The 26,845-nt window shown below is 34.7% G+C and overlaps 1 protein-coding gene across 5 annotated transcripts in view; it reads left to right on the top strand.

The window, feature by feature from the left end:
• Window positions 1–26,845, top strand: part of Kiaa1328 (KIAA1328 ortholog) — a 249,069-nt gene that overhangs the window by 175,277 nt on the left and 46,947 nt on the right. For all 5 annotated transcript variants that reach the window (XM_076836586.2, XM_076836585.2, XM_076836589.2 and 2 more), the window contains one exon: window positions 20,205–20,386. In XM_076836586.2, the coding sequence (XP_076692701.2) occupies window positions 20,205–20,386 (182 nt within the window). The remainder of the gene's footprint in view (window positions 1–20,204; window positions 20,387–26,845) is intronic.

The following is a 26,845-nucleotide window of genomic DNA, read 5'->3' as shown; positions in this document are numbered from 1 at the left end:
CATGTTGTTATCAGTGCATAACATCTGGAAGGCTTCCTACTTTACCCTCTGACTAAAATTTTGAGGTTTCCTTTAATTCATAGCAACTTTATTTGCAATAGCCAAACCCTGAAATCCACACAGATGTCCTCCAGTGGATAAAGGAACCATGGTAGATATCTACAAAGAATGCTACACAGCAATACAAAGGAAGGAACTATTGATACTATTAAATGAATTTCAGAGGCTTTGTGCTAAGAGAAATAACCAAGTTTCAAAATCTTGCATCCTGTTTGATTCCATTTATATGGCATTTTTTAAAAGACAAAACTGTGATGGCCGAAAACATAGTGATTGTAGGTGCTGGGGATGGTGCAGTGGAGTCTTTTACGGTGATGTTTCTACTTTGTGTTTAAGTGATATCTTAAAAGAATCAATGTGTTAAATTCATAAAACTTTATACCCTAAAAAAGTCAATTTACTATGTATGTATTTTAAAAATTATAAATGTTGGCATGAAAAATTTTTCCTGCCTTTGATCTCTGGAGTCTTCCACATTGATGCCACATTCAGTTTTTCAAAGGACATATTGATAAGTATTTCAATGGGCTCATCATTCATCATGCTGTGTAGAGTAGCAGTACTTATGCATTCTATTCTTAGGACCTCTTTATACTCTTAAATAATATTGAGGACCCCAAAGGGCTTTTATGTAGACTGTTATCTATTTAATGTAATATTTATTAATATTTACCAGAAGAGAAATTTTTTAAAAATTAAATATTCATTCAAATGTAATAATAAACACACTAGATGTTAGCATAAATAATTTATTTTTGTGGAAACAATATTTTCCAAACAAATTCCTTTATATTTTTTGCAAATCTTCTCTTTAATATCTCCCTTAATAGACAACATCTTATATCTGCTTCTACTTTCATACTATTGTGATATCACATATCATAGACCCCAGGAGAATTTCACTGTCCACTCATGAGAGGATGAAAGTGAAGAAGACAAATAACACCATAGTATTATATAAAATATATTTTATATCCTTTTACCATACTTTAGAACCACTCACTGCTTTCTAGATAGCAGAAACATTGCATGGTCCTCATTTACATCTTCAGTAACACTCTGGTTATGTGTTGATTCACCATTGGGCCAGGTTTTCTTAGAGAAATTCCACACATAGCCTTAACTGACCTCCATGAAGTTTTTGACATTTTCTTTTAATTTCTGATAATAATTTTAGTTATTATGTAATTGTTTAATTATAATATAATTAATGTTGTAATGTTTAATTGTTATGTAATTATTTATTTTAACTGTTATGTAAGTATAGCTATACAGTAAAACTAGCAATTGTACAATTAACAATTATCAGTCAAACATATATGGTTAGTAACAGTACTAACTTTTCTCAAAAAGTATGTTTATTAAACATCATTTTTGAAGTAGCCTGTGATTCTAAATACAAATACAAATTTATTTTGATTATCTACTGAGACTATTTTCTATGCACAACTTAAAAAGAAAAAAAATATACTTTTTTTCAATAAATGTTTAGCTATCTGGTATTATAGATTGAATTAGCCCTCATTCCAAAATTTTATATTATGTTCATGGTTTGTTAGATTTTTGGGGGTAGTGTAAACATATCCTCATAGTGTCTCTCTCATCTTATGCCAGATATTTGAGGCTTCATAAATGCCTGCTTTGACAAAATTGAAATATGGATTATAAACCTAAGAGTGACTAAAAATGGTTCATGAAACAGGAAGGGATGACAACTGACTCTGAGTTCTGTTATCCTGATCCCACAAATGCTTTGTGGATTGTAATTGTTTCCTCGGCAGATATATGTTGAGGAAACATACTTGTGTGCCTCCTCATGGAAGGCTTTGCTAGTGACTCAGAGTAGAGTAGGTCATGGTTTCCACCCTTAGGAAATGAGTTGCATAGCAGACAATCTTTTGTACTTTTGTTTGTACCTATCTTTCTTAGTTTGTATTGAAACTGACATTTTCATCTTTCCATCCAGTAACTTAATACTTTTCAGAGTTAAAAAGTACTTAGTTTACATTTAAATATGCATTCCTTGACTTAAAGAGCTATTTTGCTTATTGAAGATCAAGCGAAATTCTGAAATGCATTTCCGGAATTAAAACAACAGAAATTAGCTGCTTAGTGATCACTACAGCAGTGTGTTTTATTTAGCACAGATTCATTGTCAGTCTCTCTCCCTTTCTCAGTTGCTGCTACTTCAGTTCAGAATTAAAATATTTTAACTCATTTATGAAATTCCAGCTACATTCCCTTTAATGAGGAGCAAATTAAAATCTAAAGACACCAAGTATGAAGTAAGTGTACCTTCACTAAAAATGAGATTTAATTTATTTTTTTTAAATATTTGTTTATTTTTAGTTTTCGGCAGACACAACATCTTTGTTTGTATGTGGTGCTGAGGATCAAACCCGGGCCACATGCATGCCAGGCGAGCGTGCTACCGCTTGAGCCACATCCCCAGCCCAAGATTTAATTTAATTATATGATGAGGGTCATATCTCTGTATGAAGTGTGCTGGCCTGTCTCTTGAGTGCTCATTTTAAATGCCTATCAGCATTGCAGCTTAGAGGTCCCATAGAGATCTCAAATCCAAAAGTCTCTGCATCAGTGCCTCATTCATATTCCTTCCTGTTTTCCCAGCGCACTCACTGCATCAGTGCCTCCTCCATCTTCAGGCTCCGTTCCACTCTCATCCTTCTCCTCTGCCTACAAACATCTTCAAAGATCTTTCTTAAAATAATTTTTTAAAAATCATTTTGCCTTGCATTTGACCTATTATACCATCTTTCTTTTCTTTGGTCCAAACTTCTTAAGAGCATAAATCTAATTTTCTGCTTCTACTTTCTCACTTTTAATTTATTCTTAGTTTGCTCTGTCACTTAACCGAAACAAGGCTCCCCATGGTCAGTGTTTGCCTCCTAATTTTTAAATAATTTACTGCTTTTCAGTCCTCATGTTACTTGACTTCTCAATAGTAAGTGACGCAGCTCACCTTTCTAGAATCTCTTACAGTGTCTTCTTGACACTGGTCTTTGTTTCTTGGCTTATCTCTCAGTTGGAGATTATTTCCCTGTTGACTTTTGCTTCCTTTGTCTCTTACTTCTTTTTCCTCCTCTCAGTAGACCTTTTTCTCTATAGGTAATTAACTCATTCCCAACTTCAGGCCATATTTCTATGCCAATAACCCTAAAATATTTATCTCAGTTCTCAATTTTTTTCTTTCTCGGTTCAAATCTATCCTTATAACTTCATGATAATATTATCTAGCCCAAATGACTTATTGAACCCTCAAATTAAGTATCTCCAGTTCATGTCGGGCGTGGTGGCACACTCCTGTAATCCCAGCAGCCCAGGAGGCTGAGGTAGAAGGATCGCTAGTTCAAAACCAGCCTCAGCAATGATGAGGTGCTAAGCAACTCAGTGAGACCCTGTCTCTAAATAAAATACAAAATAGGGCTAGGGATGTGGCTCAGGGTTGAGTACCCCTGAGTTCAATCCCTGGTACCCCCACCTCAAAAAAAAGTATCTCTGGTTCTGATCCAGTTATCTCTGCCTCCCCCTTAAAAATGACCTACTCTTTCTCTGTAATTCTCAGCAATTATAGCATCCATCTGTTCAGTCAGTCTGTAATAATTTGTTGAATACCTACTATAAGCTAGATATTACTCTAAACCTTATAAATGCCATCTCATTTAATAGCAATAATATAAATAACAATAATAGGAGATAATAATGGAAGCCAACTTTTAGGTAGTGTGTATGTGCTGGGAACTCTTCTTTGCATATTACATGTTAATTCATTTAATCTTTACAATAAACCCTATGAATTAAATACTGTTATTAACCTGGTTTTATAGATGAGGAAGTAAGAGCCAGAGAAGTTGGTGGATTAAGAAATCACATGTATCTGAACATATTAATAGCAATAGAGTATCCAGTTCTGACACAAAAGCTAATATTCTCAACCACTCGGCTGCCCTAACTGTCCCTCTGGGTTAGACTTCTCTTTCCTACACCAGACACATCTAAGTTTCTACCTCTAAAGTCACTATTGTGGACCAAAGAACATTATTCTACCCAGCGTATCCAAGGGATTTAGCATAAATTCTTCAGTAAGAAAACTACATATTTTGAAACCAAGTATCAAGTTCAGTGCCTTTTACATAATAAATAGTAGTAAATTATCATTCCTTTTAACTTACTTTTCATTACTACAATGTCATCATCATTCCCCTTCCACCCTTCCTCTAAGCTTCCTGCTTGTGCTGCCTGTTTTCTATAGCATTTTGTATACACTGCCTTCATAACACCTGCTACATTATGTATTAATTTTTAGCCACCTATTTCTTCTTATTTACCTACAACTATTCAAAGGTAGTTATTTATTTCTTTGTATACTTTCATGCCTGAATACAGAACCAACATATAATATAGTAGGCTCTCAGAAAATATGTATTGGATACATATGGAAATTAAATTTTTATTGATGATTCTGGAGTAGGAAGACAAAGATATGATAGTATATTAGAGTATTTCATTTTTGAGATTTTATTCTTTAAACTCTTTGGTCTTAAAATATTTTGTCCATTTACAGGACCAACTCTGAGGGAATGAAGATTTAGTTGGGACATTTAGGACGGTTATTTTTAAGATGAGTTCTAAGTGGTCTTGTTATGTGACATCTGGCTTCATATCCGTTGGTTGCCAAGGATACATGGAAATGGTAACTAGAAACTGGTACAACACAAAAAAAAAACTTGAATTCTTTCTTTCATAGGTGGAATTGAAATGCTTGCTTATGGTTATCATTGAAAACTCCCTCTGCTATTTGAGTAACTTAGCATATTAGAGGATCCATAATATTCCATTTATAGACCAAACAGACCACTTTTGCTAGGTTGACTTATTGAGATGAACAGCTAACACAAGTTAAATCCCATCATCACATCCCTACATTAATTTTAACATAAATTTAGTTGGTGTTAAATGGACATTTGTTTTTATTGTCTCAAAGATTGGACTTTTCCTCCAGTAAAGCCGTATAATGTATCTATATGGTATTCTAACTTGAGCAGTACATAAAGATTAGTAAATAAGGCCCCATTAAAAATATTTAAAATGTAAGTAACATGAGTCCCTGTAGCATTTCTAATGTCCATTAATGCTTATTCTGAGGATCAGAGCTCATTTTACTGAGCCATTTAGTCAAACCGTGTGATTATTTAGAAAGTTAATTCATGCATACTAAAATCTAGCTTAAGTAATGCAGAGGGTAGGAGGTAAAACTCTATGGAGACGATAGTCCTTTTTGTTATTTAATGATCAGCCATAATTAACTTGCAAATTTGAAATAATTAGAACAAATTAAAGGTATTTAACTTTGCCTCCCTAAAGAAAAATTCAAATTGCACCAAATGCAGCTTTAAATTATTCAAGTCTCAGAGGTCTAGGCTAGATTTTTTTTTTAATGCCTTTTCTATGATGAGAATACCAATCTGCTTTTTGTCAGAAGGCATCCTATCAAGTAATTGTTCTTTGTGTTAATAAATGACAGCTATTCTTCTTTGTAAAAGTATTTCAGTCTCCCAAGACTACATCAGCATTTCCGTGGCATTTTAATTCAATAAAACAAAAGGTTAATGTTTTTCTGCTTTTTAAAGAATGCAAATACAAGTGGTTTTCGATTGGTCCTGAATGACATTTAAATTTTGCCATTCAAGCTCAGACTATCGCGATATAAGTATAAGATTTGGGCAAATCAGGAAAAAAGTTCAAGATGCTTTGGATTATTACAATTTCATTGAATTTAAGGAACTGAAGATGTTTTTCTTTCCCCACCCCAAATCAGGACTACTCAAAGTTTCCTATTTAGTTAGTATTTTATAATATTAAAATATGGAGGTATAATTCAGCAAAATCTTAGTAATTTAAGGATGATTTATATGGCTTAACAGTTGAACATACTATGGCTTTAATCCCTCTGCTATCTTGACTTTGATCATTTTGCTATCACTTTTAATATATCCAACAGATACTAAGTAATACTAATAGAAAGATATTCCTAATAATTCCGTATGTGTCAGTGAATGAACATATTGAGCCATAACTCCCCAGTGCATTTTGCACACATTTTATCTGGGCAATGTGAAATGATAAGAAACACTATTCATTTATCAACTAGATGTTATGGCACATGGTATAAACGTATGTATTCAGCACATGTTTCTTCAGTCAAGAATCTGATTCTATGTAGTTGGGTAAATAACTTTATGTAATGATTAATTTCGAGATATATCAGTATGTTTAAAAGTCTGTTAGTTAAATTTTTCACCTTTTTCTTCTAATTTTTTATCAACTTTGTTGAAAATAATTTATGCTCAATAAAATGCACATACAAAGTTTGATGTCATAAAGAACAAATGTAACACTACAACTAATCCCTAATTAACATTGAAAGTATTCATCACCTAGAAAGTACTTTGTACTGTGTTTTAGTAAGTTCTCCCACAAGTCCCTGGCTCAGTCAACCAACAATCTGATTTCTATCACTTCAAATCATTTTGCATGTCCTAAATCCTCAAATAAGTTGAAAGGAAAGTGAGGAACAGGGAGACAGGCAAGTAAGAACTGAAAGACCAGGCAAAGATACACAGGAAAGTTTATTTGTCAGAGCTGACAAATAAAGGCACATCTCTCCCTAGACAGAGAGAGACAATATAGGCTTGAGTTTCAGAGACTTTTATCTGGCAGGCTCAGGGATTAGAGCCGGAAGGGTCCTAATGAGGTGGTGAAAGGTTGGGTTGATTTGAGGGAGTATGGTGAGCCTTTCTCAGAAATGCCTTTGGGCGAGAAAGCAAAACTTTTTCTTTAGATACTGGCTGTTACATAGGTGGCCATCCAGATGCTAAGCAAGGACATAAATGAATGCATACATTACGAATGTGTCTGGCATCTTTGATTCACCATGATGTTTTGGAGATATATCCATATTGCATGTTTCAGTAGAGCATTGCTTTTTTTCCCCATAATAGTAATTCATTGGAAAAGTATACCACAACTTGTTTATCAGTTAATTTGGACTCTTTCTAGATTGGAGGAAGGGAAGGGAGCTGCTGTAAACATTTTTAATTAAGTCTTTAGTAGACATGTTTGAGTTTTTTTCTCTTAAGCAAATATCTAGGGGTAGAATCACACTTAACATGTTATAATTTTCTTTTTAACCATATATAAAATAGTCAAACTGTTTTCCAAAACTATATGGGTGCTTCTTGACTTACAATGGGTTGCATCCCAATAAGCCCTTCATAAATTGGTGAGCAAAAATGTATTTAATACACCTGCACTATTAAATATTGTCACTTAGCAACATAACACATTGTAGAAAATCAATTATTTTCTTAGTGACCATATGACTGGGAGTTCTTGTAGGAATATTGTACCCCACATATGGCTAACCTGAGAAAAATCAAAATTATAAATTTAAAGTAGGTTTCTACTGAATACGTATTGCTTTCACACCATTGTAAAGGTGAAAAATCATTATAATGGAATGATCTGTTTAACAGTTCCACCAGTAAAGGATCAGAGTTCTGGTTATTCCACATCATTGCCAAGGCTTGGTATTATCACTTTCATTTTAACCATTTAGTGGATGTGTTTTAGTCCGTTTTTTCATCACTATGACAAAAATTCCTGACATGAACAGTATGCAAGTGGAAGAATTTATATGGGGTTTCAGAAGTCTCAGTTCATAGACAGCATACTCCATAACTCTGGGCCCAAGATAAGGCAGAACATCGTGGCACAAGAGCATGACAGAAAAAAGCATTTCAGGACATAGCAACAGGAAGGAGAGAGAGAGAGAGAGAGAGAGCGAGCGAGCGAGAGCGCGAGCGAGCGCTCTCTCTGCTCACCAGGTACAAAATATAAACCCCCAAAGGCATGTACCCAGTGACCTACTCCCCCCCGCCAATTACCTATCTCCCCCCCAATTACCATCCAACTAATCCATATCTGTGGATTAATGCACTGATTTGATTAAGGCGCTCATAACCTAATCATTTCATCTCTCAACTTTCTTCCATTGTCTCACACATGAGCTTCTAGGGGACATCTCATAACTAAACCATAACCATGTGGAATGTCTTCTTACCGTGGGTTTAATATATAGTTCTCTAATAACTAACAATGGTGAACTTTTTTTTTAAGTTGTAGATGAACACAACACCTTTATTTCTTTTTTACTTCTTTATTTTTAAATTTAGTTTAATTAGGTATATATGACAGAAAATACATTTTGATTCATTGTAATGATTGTAGCACAACTTTTCATTTCTTTGGCTATACACCATATAGCATCACACCATATGTGTAGTCATACACGTACCTAGGATAATGATGCCTATCTCATTCCACCATCTTTCCTGCCCCCATGTACCCTCTTATTTATTTTTTTATGTGGTGCTGAGGTTTGAACCCAGTGCCTCACATGTGCATGTTAGGCAAATATTCTACCACTGAGCTACAACTCCAGCCCTGGTGAGCATCTTTTAATTTATGAGTCATTAATACATCATCTTTTGCAAAATATCTGTTTGAATCTTCTAACCACTTTTAATTGGGTAAACCATTTTTAATTAGGTAAATAATCCAATTATTGAAGGTAGACTGCTTTATGCATTTTGAATATAAAATATTTAACAGATACATATGCTATGAAACATTTTCTCCCAGTATAAGCCCTTAATGGTATTTTCAAAGAGCTGAAGTTTTTAATATTAATGAAATTAGGAAGATATTCTTCTGTGTTTTCCTATAGGTTTTGTATAGTTTTACCTTTGGCATTTAAGTCTGTTATCCATTTTTAATACATTTTTGCATGATATAAAGCTCAAGAATCATTCTTTTTCCATATATATACATATATATATCATTATTTCAAAATCATGTATTGAAAATTTTTTTTTCTCATTGAGTTGTCTGATGCATTTTCAAGAGTCCATTGAATATGCATACATACATATATTTCCACAAAGACAGATGCATGGATTTCTGTTCCATGGATCTATAGGTCCATGCTATGTCAATACCACACAGTACAGATTACTTCAGTAAATCTTGAAACCAGGTAGAATAAGTCCAATCTTGTTTTTCTCATTAAAAATTCTTTTGGCTATTCTAGGTTCTTTACATTTTAGATTCAGTTTATCATCTTCTAATAAGGAAATTATGATATAATTAATTTGGTGAGAATTGAGATTCTAAAAATATGGACTTTTCTGTTTTTGCAGGGGGTGAGTACCAAGGATTGAACTCAGGGGAACTTGACCACTGAGCCACATCCCTAGACAGGGTCTCACTAGGTTGCTTAGTGCCTCACTTTTGCTGAGTCTGGCTTTAAACTTGCTATCCACCTATCTCAGTCTCCCAAGCCTCTGTGCCACCATGCCCAGCTGTACTTTTCTAATACATGAAAATGGTGTATCTTTATATTTATTTAGATTTTGTAAAATTAACTCAGTAATGTCATGTAGCTTTTAGTATAACTGTCTTGCACATTTTAATTTAATGGTAGTATATTGTCAAAGTTAAGTACCTACTTGTGTACTACAATTTGCTAAATGTATGTTTTCTACCAATTTTGGATTGTTTTTTTCCTGTTTTGTAGATTTCTTAAGATATTCAAGTTCACAATCAAACTGAATAATAACAACTTCACTTATATCCTTCAAGCTTTATGACTATCATACCTTTTCATGCCTTATTTTATTACCTAGGACTTCAGTACAATATAGAATAAAAATGGTTAAAGAAAACATCTTAATTTGGTCATAAATTTTAAGGAAAAGTCATTTAATAATTTACCAAAGTATGTTGAATATAGGTTTTTGGTAGGTACCCTTTATTAGTCTCTTTTTTCATTGCTATAACAAAATACTTGAGATTGGCTGATTTTATAAAGAAAAGAGGTTAATTTATTTTTAAAAAGTTCTATAGTTGTAGATGGACAGTATGCCTTTATTTGTTTAGTTTTTTAATGTGGTACTAAGGATAGAACCCAGTGCCTCACACATGCTAGGCAAGTGCTGTACCACTGAGATACAGCCCCAGCCCAGAAAAGATGTTAATTTAGTCCACAGTTTTGGAAGATGAAAGCCCAAATAGCATAGTGCTGGCTCTGGCAAAGGCCCCATAGCACAAAGGAGTACGTGTAGAAGGAGGAAGGAATCATTGCAAAACAGGATGCCAAAGAGGCTAAGATCCTATAATCCTTTCTAAGGGCACTCTTCAGATTCATAAGAGGGCTTCCCACTGATCTCTCCTTTTTTTTTAATTGATTTTATTTTTTGAATACATGACAGTGGAGAATGCATTACAATTCTTATTATACATATAGAGCACAATTTTTCATATCTCTGTTTGTATATAAAGTATATTCACACCAATTCATGTCTTCATACATCTATTTTGGATAATAATGTCCATCACATTCCAGCATCATTTCTAACCTCCTGTTTCCTCTCTTCCCCTCCCACTTCTCTGCCCTATCTAGAATTCCTCTATTTCTCCCATGTTCCTGCTCTCTACCCCACTATGAGTCACCTTATATCAGAGAAAACATTTGGCATTTGTTTTTTGGGGATTGGCTAACTTCACTTAGCATTATTCTCCAATGCCATCTATTTACCTGCAAAAGCCATGATTTTATTCTCTTTTATTGCTGAATAAAATTCCATTGTGTATATATGTCACATTTTTTAATCCATTCATCTACTGAAGGGCATCTAGGTTAGTTCCACAGTTTAACTATTGTGAATTGTGCTGCTATAAACATTATGTGGCTGTGTCCCTGTAATATGCTGTTTTTAAGTCCTTTGGGTATAGACCTAGGAGAGGGATAACTAGGTCAAATGGTGGTTCCATTCTCAGTTTTTCAAGGACTGTCTATACTGCTTTCCACATTGGCTGCACCAGTTGCAGTCCCACTAGCAATGTATGAGTGTACCTTTTTGTTCCCCACATCCTCACCAACACTTATTGTTGTTTGTCTTCATAATAACTGTCATTCTGACTAGAGTAAGATGATATCTTAGAATGGTTTTGATTTGCATTTCTCTAATTGCTAGAGATGGTGAACATTTTTTAGCACCTTTGTCTAATAAAAGATAATTGTAATTTTGTAGATTAGTCTCTGTGTCCTATACTCTGTACCATTGGTCTTCTAGTCTGTTTTGGTGCCAATACCATGCTGTTTTTGTTACTGTTGCTCTGTAGTATAATTTAATGTCTGGTATAGTGATGACACCTGCTTCATTCTTCCTGCTAAGGATTGCTTTAGCTATTCTGGGTCTCTTGTTTTTCCAGATGAATTTCATAACTGCTTTTTCTGTTTCTATGAGGAATGCCATTGGGATTTTGATAGGAATTGTATTAAATCTGTATAGTGCTTTTGGTAGTATGATCATTTTGATAATATTAATTCTGCCTATCCAAGAGCAAGGTAGATCTTTCCATCTTCTAAGGTCTTCTTCAATTTCTTTCTTTAGGGTTCAGTAGTTTTCACTGTATAGATCTTTCACCTCTTTCGTTAAGTTGATTCCCAAGTATTATTATTATTTTTTTTTTTTTTAGGCAGGAATGGGATAGTTTTCCTCATTTTGCTTCCTGAGGATTTGTCACTGATATACAGAAGTGCCTTGATTTATGGGTGTTGATTTTATATCCTGCTACTTTTCTGGGATTCATTTACTACTACTAGAAGTTTTCTGGTGGAGTTTTAGGGTCTTCTAGATATAGATTCATATCATCAGCAAATAGTGCTAATTTAAGTTCTTCTTTTCCTATATGTATACCTTTAAATTCTTTCATCTGTCTAATTTCTCTGGCCAGTGTTTTAAGAAGTATGTTAAATAAAAGTGGTTAAAGAGGGCTTCCTGTCTTGTTCCAGTTTTTAGAGGTAATGCCTTCAATATTTCTCCATTTAAAATGATGTTGGCCTGGGGCTTAGTGTAGATAGCCTTTACTATGTTGAGATATATTCCTGTTATCCCTAGTTTTTCTAGTGTTTTGAACTTGAAGGGGTGCTGCATTTTGTCAAATGCTCTTTCTGCATTTATTGAGATGATCATATGGTTCTTATTTTTGAGTCTATTGATGTGATGAATTACATTTATTGATTTCCGTATGTTGAACCAACCTTGCATTCCTGGGATGAATTCCACTTGATCATGGTACATGATCTTTTTGATATGTTTTTATATTTGATTTGCCAGAATTTATTGAGAATTTTTGTATCTGTGTTCATTAAAGATATTGGTCTAAAGTTTTCTTTCATTGATATGTCTTTGCCTGGTTTTGGAATCAGGGTGATATTGGCCCCATAGAATGAGTTTGGAAGTGCTGCCGATTTCTCTATTTCCTGAAATAAATTGAAAAGTATTGGTATTAGTTCTTCTTTAAAGGTATTGTAGAACTCTGCTGTGTATCCATCCAGTCCTGGGCTTTTCTTGGTTGGTAGGCTTCTGAAAATGTCTTCTAATTCATCACTTGATATTGGTCTGTTTAAATTGTGTATATCTTCCTGATTCAGTCTGGGCAAATCGTATGACCTAAGAAATTTGTTGATGCCTTAATATCTTCTATTTTATTGGAGTATACTGCTTTGTGATGTTCTTATAATAACTTAATCAGATTTTCTATCATATGACACCATAAAATTTGATGAGAAGTCTTTCCTATTTCTGAAAGAATTTGTGGAAAATTGTAATTTTTTTTTCTTATTTGGGGGCCTTTTTCTTTGTGGGAATATTTTTTAATTTGAATTTAATTTCTCTGTAGATAAAAGATTCATCATATTTTCTGTTTCTTCCTTAGACAGTTTTGACAAGTTGCATTTTTAAGAAATATGTGCATTTTGTCCTGCTTTCTCTATCAACTGTTAACAAAAGACTGTTAAACTCTCCATTTATTATATTAATTTTTATACATTTTTCTTTAGTCTTATCAGTTTGTGCTACATATATTGTGAAGCTCTGTTTTAGATGCATTTATGATTTTTATGTCTATCTGATAATTTATCTCATCATGATGAAATATTTCTCTTTATCCCTGGTAATAGTCTTTTTATAAATGTAAATTTATTTGATAGTATATAGCCAGGACAGTCTTTCACATGAATTGTTTACATGGCATATTTCTTTCCATCTTTTATGTCAACCTGTTTATTATTTTTTTTAAATATGACTATGTGAGCAGTATATGTTTGGATTCTTTTCTCTAGTCTAACAATCTAAATTTAACCTAACTGTTAATACTGTTAGATTTAGATATAGTATTTTGCTTTTTGATCACCCTTCATATTAATATACTTTTTTCTTTTTCTTGTTTGGTTTGCCATTTCTCTTTTTCTGTTTCTTTTTGAAAGGGAAAGGGAGGATAATATTTTTCTCAATTTTCTATTATATTTAATTAGGTATTAAATAAGTTATGTTAGCTTTTTCACTGCTGTGACCAAAAGACCTTACAACAATTTTAGAGGAGGAAAAGTTTTATGAGGGGCTCAAGTTTATTTCAGAGGTTTCAGTTCATAGATGGCTAACTCAGTTGCTTTGGACCTGAGATAAGGCAGAAATCATGATGGATCTTTAGCATATCATTAAAATAGTAAAATCATGATGGAAACATGTGGAAGAGAAAGCAGCACAAGACATGGAACCAGGAAGCAGAGAGAGAGAGACTTCCTCTTTCACCAGAGTCAAAATATACCCCAAAGACACACCACCAACCACCCAACGTAGCCACACCCTACCTGTTTACAGTTACCACCCAGTTAATCCCTATCAGGGGATTAATGAACTGATTAGATTAAGGCTCTCATAATTCATTCATTTTACCTCTAAACTTTCTTGTCTTGTCTCACACATGAGCTTTTGGGAAACACCACATATCTAGACCATAAAGAATTTTCTATTACAATCTATTAGCTCTTTAACTATACCTCTTTGCATTTTTTAAATAATTTCTGTGGAGATTACAAAATGCTTCCCTAACTCTAAAGTCCATATCAAAGTAATATGATATGGACTGTGCCATTTTATGCAGAATACAAGATCTTTTCTATAAGTATGTTTACCTTCCTAGTCTTTGTGATATTATTGTCATATGTATCTTATCATAACTCAGTATATTATAAACCCCACAACACAATATTATCATTTTTGCTTTAAACACTCATATAATTTTTAAAGAAATTAAAATAAGACTAAAAAGACACAGTCTTTTATGTTTATCCACACATGTACTATTTCTGATGCTCTTCATTGCTCTCAATATAGATCCAGATTTCCATCTGGTGTCATTTTCCTTCCACTTGAAAAACATCCTGTTGTTTCTTGTAGCACAGGTGTGCTGACAACAAATCTTTCCTGTTTTTATCTGAAAATATTATTTCTCCTTCCTTTTGGGGGGACATCTTCATAATATGTAGAATTCTGAGATGACAAGTTAGTTTGTTTCCTTCCAGCATTCTAAAGATACTACACTGTCTTCTGATGTTAACTGTTCTTCCTGTTATCATTCTTCTGTATAATTAAAACTTTTCTCTTCTTTCCAGTATTCTTTTATCTTGTTTTAGATCATTTGATTGTTAGATCAGTGTTTTTCATCAAAATTGGAAACTATTCTGCATTACTAATTAGATACATTTTTTTCTTACCCATTTCTCAGTTTCTTCTCTTTAAATAAGTTATGCATGCTTGTTAGACACTTTAACATTGTCTCTAAGATCCCTGAGATTTTGCCAATTTTTCTTCAGTTTTTTTCCTATATGTGTTTAAATTAGATAATTTCTATTGTCTCTATCATAAAATTCATTGACCATTTCCATATTCCAATTTTTATATCACTCACCATAATGTTCAGATCTTGAATTAATTTCCATCTGGTTCAAATTAGAGTTTTAACATCTCTGCTGAAACTACCTGTATGTTCATTAAGAGCATGTTTTCTTTTATGTCCATGAATGTATGGGACTTGACTTACGATGGGATTACATCTTGTTAAACCCATTATAAATAAAAAATACCTTAAGTCAAAAATACATTTAATATACCTAACCTACCAAACATTATAACTTAGCTTCGCTTACCTTCAATATGTTCCGAACACTTACATTAGCCTATAATTGAGTAAAATCTAACACCAAGTCAGTTTTATAAATGTGTTGAATATTTCATATAATTTATTGAATACTGTACCTAAAGCAAGAAACAGATTAAATTGTATGTGTATGGTTTCACACCATTGAAAAGTTGAAAATAGAATTATCATAAATTAGGAAATATCTTTATTAAAAAAAGCTAATTTTTAAAATATTTTTTAATTTTTTAATTTTTTTAGTTGTAGATGGACAAATACCTTTATTTTGTTTATTTATTTTTATGTGGTGCTGAGGATCAAACCCAGTGCCTCACAAGTGCAAGGCAAGTGCTCTACCGCTGAGCCATAACCCCAGCCCTATAATAGCTAATTTAAATAAAGTCCTTATATCTAAATTCATAGCTGGGCCATCTTTTGGTTAATTTTAATTGACTAATTATATTCCTTGACTGTAGGTCACATTATCTTTGTTTTCATGTTTGGTAATTTGTTTTGTATGCTGGATTTTATGGATGATAGTTTGGAGATATAAATTTTATATGATTTTCTGTGTTACAGAGCAAGGGCTTGCCATAAAGCCACAGTGGCCACAAGGGTCCTTAGTTAACATTTCTTGTGATTACACCAGAAAGATTTCAGTTAGACCATACATAGTAACAGGCATGAGTTTATTCAAAGAGATAAGACAATGGAAAAGTTGACAATCCTAAGGAAGAAATGGAGAAAGTGGGTTCTTTCAGAGAGGAGAAGGACAGTGTGCCCCTCTCCTGTCCTCCACGTTTTTTTTGTTGTTGTTGTTTTTGTTGTTGTTGTTGTTGTTGTTGTTGTTTTTGGGGGGAGGTCCCTGGGAAGTATTCAGGGAGTCTTACTCAGGTCCAATCTTGACTTTTGATGAACAGCAGGATTGCATCAGACTTCCAAGGCCCCACTGCATATGGTCTTGCCCAATGCAGAGGGAGGGGGGAGGGGGGATTTTACTATTTTAATGATATGTTAAAGATCCAAGACAACTCTGGGTCACTTTGACCTGTGCTTGCCAGTTCTAATTGGAACTTGTTTTTACAAATTTTATGGTTGGGGGCTTTACTTTTAATTATCCTGTCTCCCTAAGTTCTGTAATCTGATCTGTGTAAAGGTCATAAAATTATGACCCCCTTCAGGGTAACTTCTGTTGTTCTTACTGGAAAGGGAGCCTTGTGACCTAAACTTCTCCCGCTGACAACAGGTTGTTTCCTGAGAAATATAGTATATCCTATTGACTTAAGTCAGTCAGGGATGCCTATAAATTTCTTTTTAAAAGAAAACATGTGGGAGTCAGCATGGTAGGTCCAGTTTATAGAATTATCTCCTTAATGTCATGTTCCCACTGTTCCTATCTTTCTGTCACCTACCAGTGAGACAATGGGCAGGAAAGTTACATTCCAGATGTGATCTTCATCATCTAGGGCATGAGGACAGGTATCTCCTTTTTATTTTTTTTCCCCTCTCTCTAGAACGTGGTATCAGACTTGACCTTCTGGGGCTAGTTCCTATAATCCTTCAAACATATTACTTTTCTGCATGTTAAACCTCACAACAATTTACATTTTGTTGTTGTTGTTGTTGTTAATTGATGCACAAGAATAAAAACATAAGGAGAGGTGCTATATGGTCTGATGCTATGTGAAGATCACTGGTTTTCTGGGTTCTGTAAATCTGGAGAAAGATGATTTAATAGTTAACATCTTACTCCAGTGTGGCTTTTCTTTAGAATTACAATGCTAGGTAATGGGATGGAAGCAAAAGTAACTGTTAGGGTGTTGTCACTGTAATAGAACCTCCCCATAAGTAAAACCACGGACCCATGGAAGCTTTGCTTAAGAATCCTACTTAACATTCAAAGAAGAAATAATGACACAAGCTCACTCAAAGACTGGAGCAGGATTTATCAACCTTGGTACTCTTGACTTTTGATCAGATAATCCTTTGTTGGTGGTGGAGAAGAGGGCTGTCCTGTACATTGTAGCATGTTTAGCAGAATCCTTGGCCTCTATTCATTAGATACCAGTAGCAACCTCAATTATGACCAAAGCCTCTCCAGAAATTGCCAAATTCCCTCTGTGTGGCAAAATTCTGTTCTACAGGATTTGAGAACCACTTGAACTGGAGGAAGAAGAAACTTTGCTACTCTAGAAGAATACATTGAAGAGTTTAGGCTAACTAGTTTCAGGCATGTAAAGTTATAGAATCAATACAGGATTGATACTTATATTAACATAGATGAATAGATAAATGAAAAAGAGTCCAGAAACAGACACCCACACTCATATGCTCAGCTGTTTTTTGGTTGTTTTTGATGCCAAGCAATTCAGAAGAAAACCTTTTAAACAAATAATACTGGGTATAAATGAAAGTGGTAGAGCTTGATTCCTACCTCATATTATAGCCAAAAATTAATTTGATCTTGGAAGTGTTAGGACTTGAGCAGTGGTAGGAGGGCATCTGCAGAATAGAGCAACTTAGCATAAAATATCAGAGCATTTGTAGGATGGAGGGGGCTTTCCTCCTTGGGGCTATACTGGTGTTAGATGTTGGCATATAAGTGGAATGAGGAGGAGTGGAATGTGGAGGTTGGCCCTGCATGAGGTCCTATTACTGAGAGGTGTAAGGAGGGCTTTCTCACACAAGGTTAGACTAATCCAGGATGGGTGAGGGTAGTTTTGTAGGGTAAGAATAATTTTTTTCTTCAAGTGCCATAAGTTCATAGTTGAAACTGGCCATTATAACAAACAGACTGACAAGAGAAAAACAAACATATATAAATATTTGGCATGCATATTTCATATATGCAAAGGATACACCCTGAGAATCAGTTGTTCTAAGGGGTGGTTTAAAATTCAAAAATCAGTAATTAGAGAAATGATAAGACAAAGGAAAAGGACTTTCAGTCTCTTAAGGTCCACAAATTGGCAGAAGGTAAATAAAGATTAGTCATTAAAGCTTGTTAATATAGATTGCTGGTGTGTCATCTTTAAGTGATAATGGCTAAAGCTGTCTTTGGTGGTCAATCTTTATCCTCCTTTGGGTAGAGAAGTGGGGTATCATTTGTCTTTATCAATCTAAGGCCTGTTTTAGGTAAATGGAGGCCAGAGAGCTTTTCTGTATTTTTTTTTTCTTTTAATTGTCCTGAGCTCAATAATCCTTCATATTTGGTGTGACATTTTTATACAGAGGTGCATTGAACCTTCTGACAGTCCTCTCAGTTCTTATTCTTGACTAGAGATTACCTCTTTTCTAGGCAGTTTAAGCATCTTATTACTTAGACTTACTTTTTGAGTAGCTGCCTCTATGTGTCTCTCAGTCTTCTTTTTCTTAACTTTAATTTTCACATTGTTACAGGCATGAGGAAGACAAATCGAAATGTCATGAGTCTGTGGTGAACTTCAATTAGAAGGAACAGGCTAGTGGAATAGCGAGGGCTAACACATCAGAATATTCCTAAAATTTTTATTCCTAAAAAATAAAATGTTGTAAGAAGAAATATTGGGAACACAGTTTATTAATGAGAGAAAAAAAAAACCTGATGTTATGTGAAGATCACTGGTTTTCTGGGTTCTGTAAATCTGGAGAAAGAGTGCATGTGTTATGTTTACTAAAATACCTTTTACTCTATATATTCAATTTGTTAACTTTATGATGAAATTATGGAAGTGTTATGGTGCTGGGGCCTTCTGAGAAACTGAAGCAATGCAAAGATCCCCCTACAACTCCCAATTCTTGTGACCAAGTCAGAAAGATTTCAGACAGAGTAACAGGAATGAGTTTATTGAACGAATAGCAAAAGGGAAAGGGGGCCCTCTCAAAGGAAAAAAATGGGTCCTCTCAAGAAAGGAGAGGGACAATGTGCTTGTCCTGTACTACAGTTTTACTGGGGGTCCCAGAGACATTTCCAGAGAGTCCCCCCAGGTCCACCTCTTGACTTTTGACTGACAGCAGGCTGACATAAGACTTTCATATCCCCACTATTATGGCAACTGTAGGTCACCTGGGCCCATACTGACCTGTTCTAATTGGATTCTCAACCAAACATTCTTATAGATTTTATGATTAGGAGGAACTATCCTTATCTCCCAGAGTTTCAAGATCTAATCACAAAAATCTCCTGAGTTTCTCCCATGGACACTGTCTTGGGGCCTGCATTTCTCCTGCAGTTAACAGATAGTTTGCTGAGGAATGTAGAATATCCTATCCACAGAGGCCAGTCAGGGCTGCAAGTAAATTGCTTCTTGGAAAAAAAAAAAAAAAAGCATGTGGGGGTCAGCACAGTGGGCCCATTTTATAGAATTATTCTTTTAACCTTGTGTTCCCACCATTCTCATCTATCTAATCCCTAACAGAAGGATAGACCCAGGTGCTCTGCGAGCACTATTGCACTACTCCTTACATACCCTCGGTCCATAACATATTTTAGTACTTAGGAAACATTTTAGATACACAAGTCTTGTTTTACCATACCTTTTATCCTATAAATATTCCAGTTCTTAGTCATACTCTTTTTTTTCTAACTTATTTATTTATTTATTTTTATTTCTTACATACATGACAATAGTGGAATGCATTACAATCATAATTATCCATTCATAGCACAATTTTTGTGACTATATATATAAAGTATGTTCACGCCAAATTATGCCATTATTCATGAGCTCTTATTTTTTTTTTCATTACAAGTCTTAATCATATTCTTTATTAGCAGCTTCATGGGTCTGAGTCTCATTTCTCCAACTCTATATGTAAACATTTTGAGGATAAAGACCATTTCTCTCTAAAATTATTATGGCAGGGCACAAAATAGACCTTTAGGAAATTATTCAAATTAAAGGTCAATAAAAATAATAAGAAAAAGCAAATTCTTACTTCCATGAATTGCATTTCGACTCATGCTGGATTTGAATATCCTTGTGTGATCTGTATCCCCTTCTGTGCTCTCTACAGTTCATTCATGTTTGCTCTTTCAGTTTGTTAAAGTCAAAATGTGATGGATGGCTACCTGGAACCTCATTGTCCTTTAAAAAGTACCACCATTCCCCAAGCAGTGGAGAGAATAGGAGGGAGAAGAAGACAGTTGGGTTTCAGTCGCATGTAGAAGATGATGCCGAGTGGACAAGTCCAAAAAAAGATACATGTAGACCCCAAAGAGGTAAGTTTACATCTGTAGTAGCAAAATGAGAAGCTGCTGGGGCAGGGTGGTTGCTGGTGGCTGCTAACCAGTGAACACCAAATGATTTCCTAAAACGCTGAGGAAGAGTTAATGTTACAAACTGACATGAGCCTATGGGCCATAGTGGTACAGCTACTAGATTAGTGAACTTCTATCTGTATTTCTCTTAAAATACTTGTATGAGAAACACTGTCTAGTTTCTCATACTTTCAGTTTGTAAGCATAAACTGTAAGAATTAAGCATCAAGTATGATCATAAAAATGATGTTTAAAGTTAGTAAAGAGCACAAATTGTACACAAATCTTTCCTGTCATAGAAAACCCTAACAACAGTTAGTCTTCAGTTTTCTGGAAACAAAGAAGGTAGGGAAGTCATCAGCAGCTCCACTTTGTGGCTAAAACATAACTTCACAGTCTAAATTCAGATATTGCCTAGCAGTCTTTCAAATGCTAGTAATGCTTCCTATTTTATATGTGGTAGATTTTCTTGTTGTCGTTGTTGTTTTGTTTGTTTTTGGTTTGGGGGTTTTGGTACTGACGATTAAACCCGGGGCACTTTTACCACAGAGCTACATCTCCAGTTCTTTTGATTTTTTATCTTGAGACAAGGTCTCACTAAGTTGCTTCAAGCCTCCCTGAGGCTGGCCTCCCAACTTGTGATCCTCCTGCCTCAGCCTCCCAAGTTGCTGGGAGTACAGACATGCACTACCACATGCTTTATGTGTAGATTTTGAAAACAAATCAGTTATAAATAAATGTGAAATGTTAAGTGAAGGGAATTTAATTGTGTTTCCCAGTTTTTCCTAGAGTAGCTCTTGGCTTAATCTATCCTGACAGCCTTAAAGGAAAAACTTAGAAAGTGAATGAACTTCACTGTACAGAAAAGATGTACAAGAAACAAAGGGCCAAGTGGTCTCCAAACCCCTTTCTGGTCACACCTTTTTAATACATCTCTTTTTCTGCTCAAAACTGCTAACCCTGATTTCCTTCTTTTTTTTTTTTTTTAATTAATTTTTATTGTAGGTTTTTTTTTTTTAATTAATTTTTATTGTAGGTTGTTGATTTCCTTCTTATATACTCCCTTTTTTCACCAGGTAACACTTTTCTACCTCTAGGGTTGAGCAGTCAGTTTTTCATAATGTCTCTAGCCACTCTCATATTTATTTATTTGAGAATCACCGTGCTTCCTGAGAGGACCTTGCATGTGTACCTCTCCCTACCTTTTCTCACCTGCTGCCTGCTTTGTCAAATTTTGTTTGTTTTTTTAACTATGATTAACCTACAGATTGTTTAATCCCCTCCCAGGTAATTGACAGATACTAATTAATCTAAACTTCAAAAGGAAAACTATCCACCATTTGAAAAAAAAAAAAAAGTACATTTTCTTTGACATAAAGCAAATGCTCTGCAAGACTTCCATTTCTTTTGAAAAATGCAGAAGCTTCTTTTTAGACTTTGCTACCAAAACTGAGCAGACTTACTACACGAGATAGAATCTTCTTTACTTTCTCTTGCATTAGTCTTTCAGAGATGGAAAACTCTTACTTCAGCTTTCTCTATTTTTAGCCATTGCACTTTGGTCAGGGGAGAACTAGTCAGAATTGGTCTGGTGGTTACACCAGGAGGCTTAACATAGTCTTCTGTTAACTTGTCAACAAATTCATGTTGTGTGTCAGCACTAAAATAAAATGGCAAAATGAGAAAAATATAGTGTAATATCAAAGGGACAAATAACTTGTGTTATTGGTTAAGACCACAGCAACATTAGAAAGCAGCAATTGAAAAGGCACTTTGAGAAAGGTATCATCAGGCCGGCCCTTGTGTGGTGGAGGTTAATCTGTCCTGGGTCCAGCTACAGAAGATGGAAGCCTGGAAAGGGCTTGTGTCCAAAAAAAATCAATTTCTAATTTGAAACAAAATCATTTTTGACTAACAGAAGTTCAGAACCCATTACTTTTTGCTGTATAGTCTGCTGACATTTCAGCACTTTCTGTTGTGTACAATGAATCCTAATAGTCATTTTATAATGTTGCTATACCAATCAATTTAACAAAGAGAAAGCTGTTACAATTCTGCAAAGTTTTCAGGAACAGTTTTCACTCATTCACTCACAGTTTTATTTTTTCCATAGGTTTGTATTTTTTTCTTTTCTTTCTTTTTTTTTTTTTTTTGATGGAAGGGAAGTTGTAGTATGGCAGTGGGAAAAAAATACATAGAAAACTTCTTCATCTTTTGAAAAGACTTCTTATTTTAAAGTATTCACAGAAACTATTAACTGTTTTATAGTCATGCAAAAGACTGTCATATATTTTTCCATCCTTAATTAGCGAAAGTATGATTTTGTAAAAGTATGATTTAATTAAAGGAGCTAACACTGACCCCTTGAGCTATTCTGCCCATTGCAGAGCAGGTATATGCAGAGGATGGTAAGGGCAAAGTTATTGTGTTGGCATTTACTGTGGCACCCAACCAAATGGGAAGCACAACTTTCCAAGGAGTATTACAGCGGGTTTGGATGCCTTGTTTATCATAAGGCCAGTGACCTAGCACTAATTGCCTAAGTTACACTGCTTGGTTGGGCACCTCCTTAATTGCTTTCCCCTCTTTATTGTATCTGAATTTTTTAATATACAGTTCTTCTGTTTGATATCCTTTGTTTCTTTTGTTATTGCCCTTTCATCACTAAATACAGCATAGGACATTTACTGCAGGACCATTAATCTTTATTACCAGTCTCTTACTCCTTTACCTCTCCAGTCCTCCTCACCCTCCTGCCAACTTTATATGCAAAACACATACGAGAAACTAGACTCTTGAAACAACCTTGTGACACAAAAATATGTAAAGTATTATTAGAATTACACTGAAAATATAAACTTTTTCATTTGTCAATACTTGGAATGTTCTTGGCACTGCCCTTTGCTGTAAAGCTTCGCCAAGAGCCCCCTTGTACATTTAGAGCCATCCTTCTGTTTGCTTTTCTTTCATGGATCTCTAAAGTCCCCTAAAACTTTAAGAGAAACTGATCCTAGAGTAATTTGGATTTAGCTGCTGGTATTGACTATGGCCTTCATTTTGTCTTTGGGGTTTTTTAAGTTATATAATCTTATATAGTACTGTCACTGGTTAAGGTCCACTGTGTGGCTCCAAAACACATTTTTATTTTTACTGGAAGAGTATTATTGTAGACTTGACCAAAATGAGGACTATTCTCAGAATCTGTTAGTGGTTCTTCTAAATGAGCTTGTGCTTGTGAGTGCTTTTCATGGCCCATGGTGGATTTATACAGGTGACTTAATAAAAGAAATAAGAAAGTTGGGGTATCCAAAGCACAGAAACTATGTCCATCTTGCCTGTAAGAAGCATTCATTTATATTTCCTTTTTTATTGCCACCATTGTTTTTATTATATATTTAATCATAAGAAAAAGTACCAAAAGATAATACTTTTGTTTCCCAGAGGAATGAGATAAAAGATATGCTAAATATTGATGCCTTTATCAGCAGCACACAGAAGACAGGTATGCTTGAAGGCTATGAATAAACCCAGACGTGTAGAATACATTATCCTGCTCAGTTCACTGAAAAAAAAAGAATTTCAAATGTAACAGGCTATCTTTAAGAGTTGAAGTTGCTATACTGAAGTTAATTGTCACTTAAACCAGAGCATCTATATTTCTCATCCTCTACAATGGAAAGAATATCTGAAAATACTATATAACTTACCTACATGTTATATATGTTTTATATCTTCTCTCACTAGAAAATAAACCCCATATATTTACTATTGTTTCCCCCCATCGCCTAGAACATTGCTTCACACATGGTAGGTGCTCATTATATATTTGTTGAATGAATTAACATAACATTACATATATTGATTTTTCTTTCTATGCCCTTGTTCCATTTTCCCCAAATAAGGACCTAATCAGTTAGACCTTTTGACCTCAGTGCCTGCAGTGATTTAGTGATTGAAGCAAAATATATGCTTATCCCTTCAAAGTCCTTATGGTGATTGATTGCTAATGTCAAAAAAAAAAAAAAGCAGTAGAGTGGAATCTTAAGGACAGCACTGCCTTAGGAGTCAAGAAAACTGTGGGGATTTTTTTTCCCATTTCCTTTTACTCTAATTTAGGCTTAATTTATGTACAATAAAGTTGCACAGGCCTTAGATGTGCAATCTGATAAATCTGGCAATTGTTTACAATCATGTAACCAACAATTTAAATGTAGTGCTCTTCCATTATCACTTAAAGTTCTCTCATGCTCCTTACTGGTTAATGTGTCCCCTGCCCCATGCCTCTCTCCTTGGTTACAGACAGCTGTCATTTTACTGTGACCTCACATGGCCTTTTCTTCATGTATATGTTCCTGATATTTCTCCCTCTTCCTGTAAGGACACCAGTTCACCAGTCATGCTTGGTTAGGGCCCACCCATAAGACTTCATTTATCTAATTACCTCTTTGAAGTCCCTACATACAAATATAACCATATTCTAAGGAGGACTGGATGTTAGGACTTAACATGAACTGGTGTCAGGAGAAGGCAGGATCATAATTCAGTTCAAAACAACTATTTTTTTTCCAATATTTATGCCTTTTATTTTTCTTTCTCATCTAATTAGATTGCCTGGGGTTTCATTACAATGTAGAGTAAAATGGTAAAAGTAGACTTCTGTGCCTTGCTCTTGATCTCATAGGGAGGGCAATCTTTCACCAGTTAAGTATGGTTTTTGCTATAGGTTGTTCATAAATGCCTTTTATCAGGTTGAGAAAGTTCCCTCCTGGTTTGCTGAATCTGTCATAAATGGGTGTTGAACTTCATCAAATCTGTATGTGTGTGTGTGTGTGTAGCGCGCGTTACTGGAGATAATCTTTTTTTCATTGTTTCCTTTTCCTAATTTAATGATTACACTGACTGGAAGCCACTGAGCTGCTGGGGTGTAATGTCTTTTTTTTTTTTCTTTTTTTGTAATGACCTTGTCAATGTTTTCCTATCAGAGTTATGCTAGTGTCAGAAATGAGTCAAGAGCACGCCAGTAAAAATAGTGGAGTTGTAACTCCAGTTGCTCAGTCCTCCCCAGAAACAATGAAGAACTTGCCAGAATCTCTGAGAATCAGTTCATCAGAAGATAGTAAAACTTTTATAGAAACCAAACACATGTTAAACCAGGAGAAAGGCCACTGAAAGATGATAGTAGAACTTTGTGGGGTTTTAACTTAGCTTTGCCCTGGCCTCTGCCCCAGTATGGCAGCAATCTTGAAGATGGTGGCCCAAGGTCCAGGTGAGAGTACGTAGTCTCAGAGTAAGCAGAGCTAACCCTGTTCTCAAGGAATAGGGGTCTGTTTTGACTACTTGTGGATTGCCCACAGGGCTGCTTTTGTTTTACCTAACTCAGCACTTTCTCAGGATAGAGAAGCATCTACCTGTAGAATATTCTTTGTATAAAGACACGAATGGTGTGACTATAGTTTGTTTACAATCAAAGATATGAAAAGTTGTGTTCTATATGTGTAATGTGAATTATAATGCATTCTGCTGTCACATGTAAAAATTAGAATAAAAAATAAGTTAATTAATTTAAAAAAAAAAAAGCCAGATGAGCACACTGCTGTCACCTGGAGTAATATAACAATATTGAGGCAAACAGGAAATGCACCAAAACGCCAAAAGCTAGATAGCTTCAATGAAATACACAACATACCCAAACTGACTCCACAGTAAATATAAAATCTGAATAGGCCTATAACAATAGAGAAGAATTAATCAGTAATCAAAAACCCTTCAACAAAAGATAAGCCCAGGACCAGATAGATTCACTAGTGATTCTGTAAAAAAGAATTAACACAAAATTTTCCCAGACTCTTGCATAAAACAGAAGAAAGAATAAATCTTAATTTATTTAAGAGGCACTGATACCAAGGCCAAGCAAATATTCAGCAAGGTAACTATAGACCAGTATCACTTATAAATATGGGTGAAAATATCCTCAAGAAAATAGAAGCAAGCTTAATGCAGCATCGAGTTAAAAGGATTATGCATCATGACCACGAGAGATTTAGCTAAAGAATTCAAAGGTGGTTCAACATTCAAAAGCAGTGTAATTGATTACTGGAGAAAAGGGAAAACCACACAATCACCTCAATTGACGTAGAAAAAGCATTTAACAAAATATAACATTCTTTCGTGGAAAAAAAATGATGAGTAAAGCAAGAATAGTAGAGACTTTCCTCAACATTACAAGGAGCCTATATATAAAACCTATAGCTAGATCATACTCAATTGTGAAAGACTGAAATTTCCCCCCTAAGTTTAGGAATAGGACAAGTGTTCTCACTTTTGCCTCTTCTCTTCAACATGTACTGGAAATTCTAGAAAGCAACAGACAAGAAAAAGAAATAAAACACATCCAAACCGGAAAGAAAGAAGTTAAACTTA

This window comes from Callospermophilus lateralis, chromosome 17 (genome assembly GCF_048772815.1).
Source record: "Callospermophilus lateralis isolate mCalLat2 chromosome 17, mCalLat2.hap1, whole genome shotgun sequence".
Taxonomy (NCBI): Eukaryota; Metazoa; Chordata; class Mammalia; order Rodentia; family Sciuridae; genus Callospermophilus; species Callospermophilus lateralis.
Note: the sequence above shows the minus strand (reverse complement) of the source record. Positions and strands in the feature narration are given on the sequence as shown.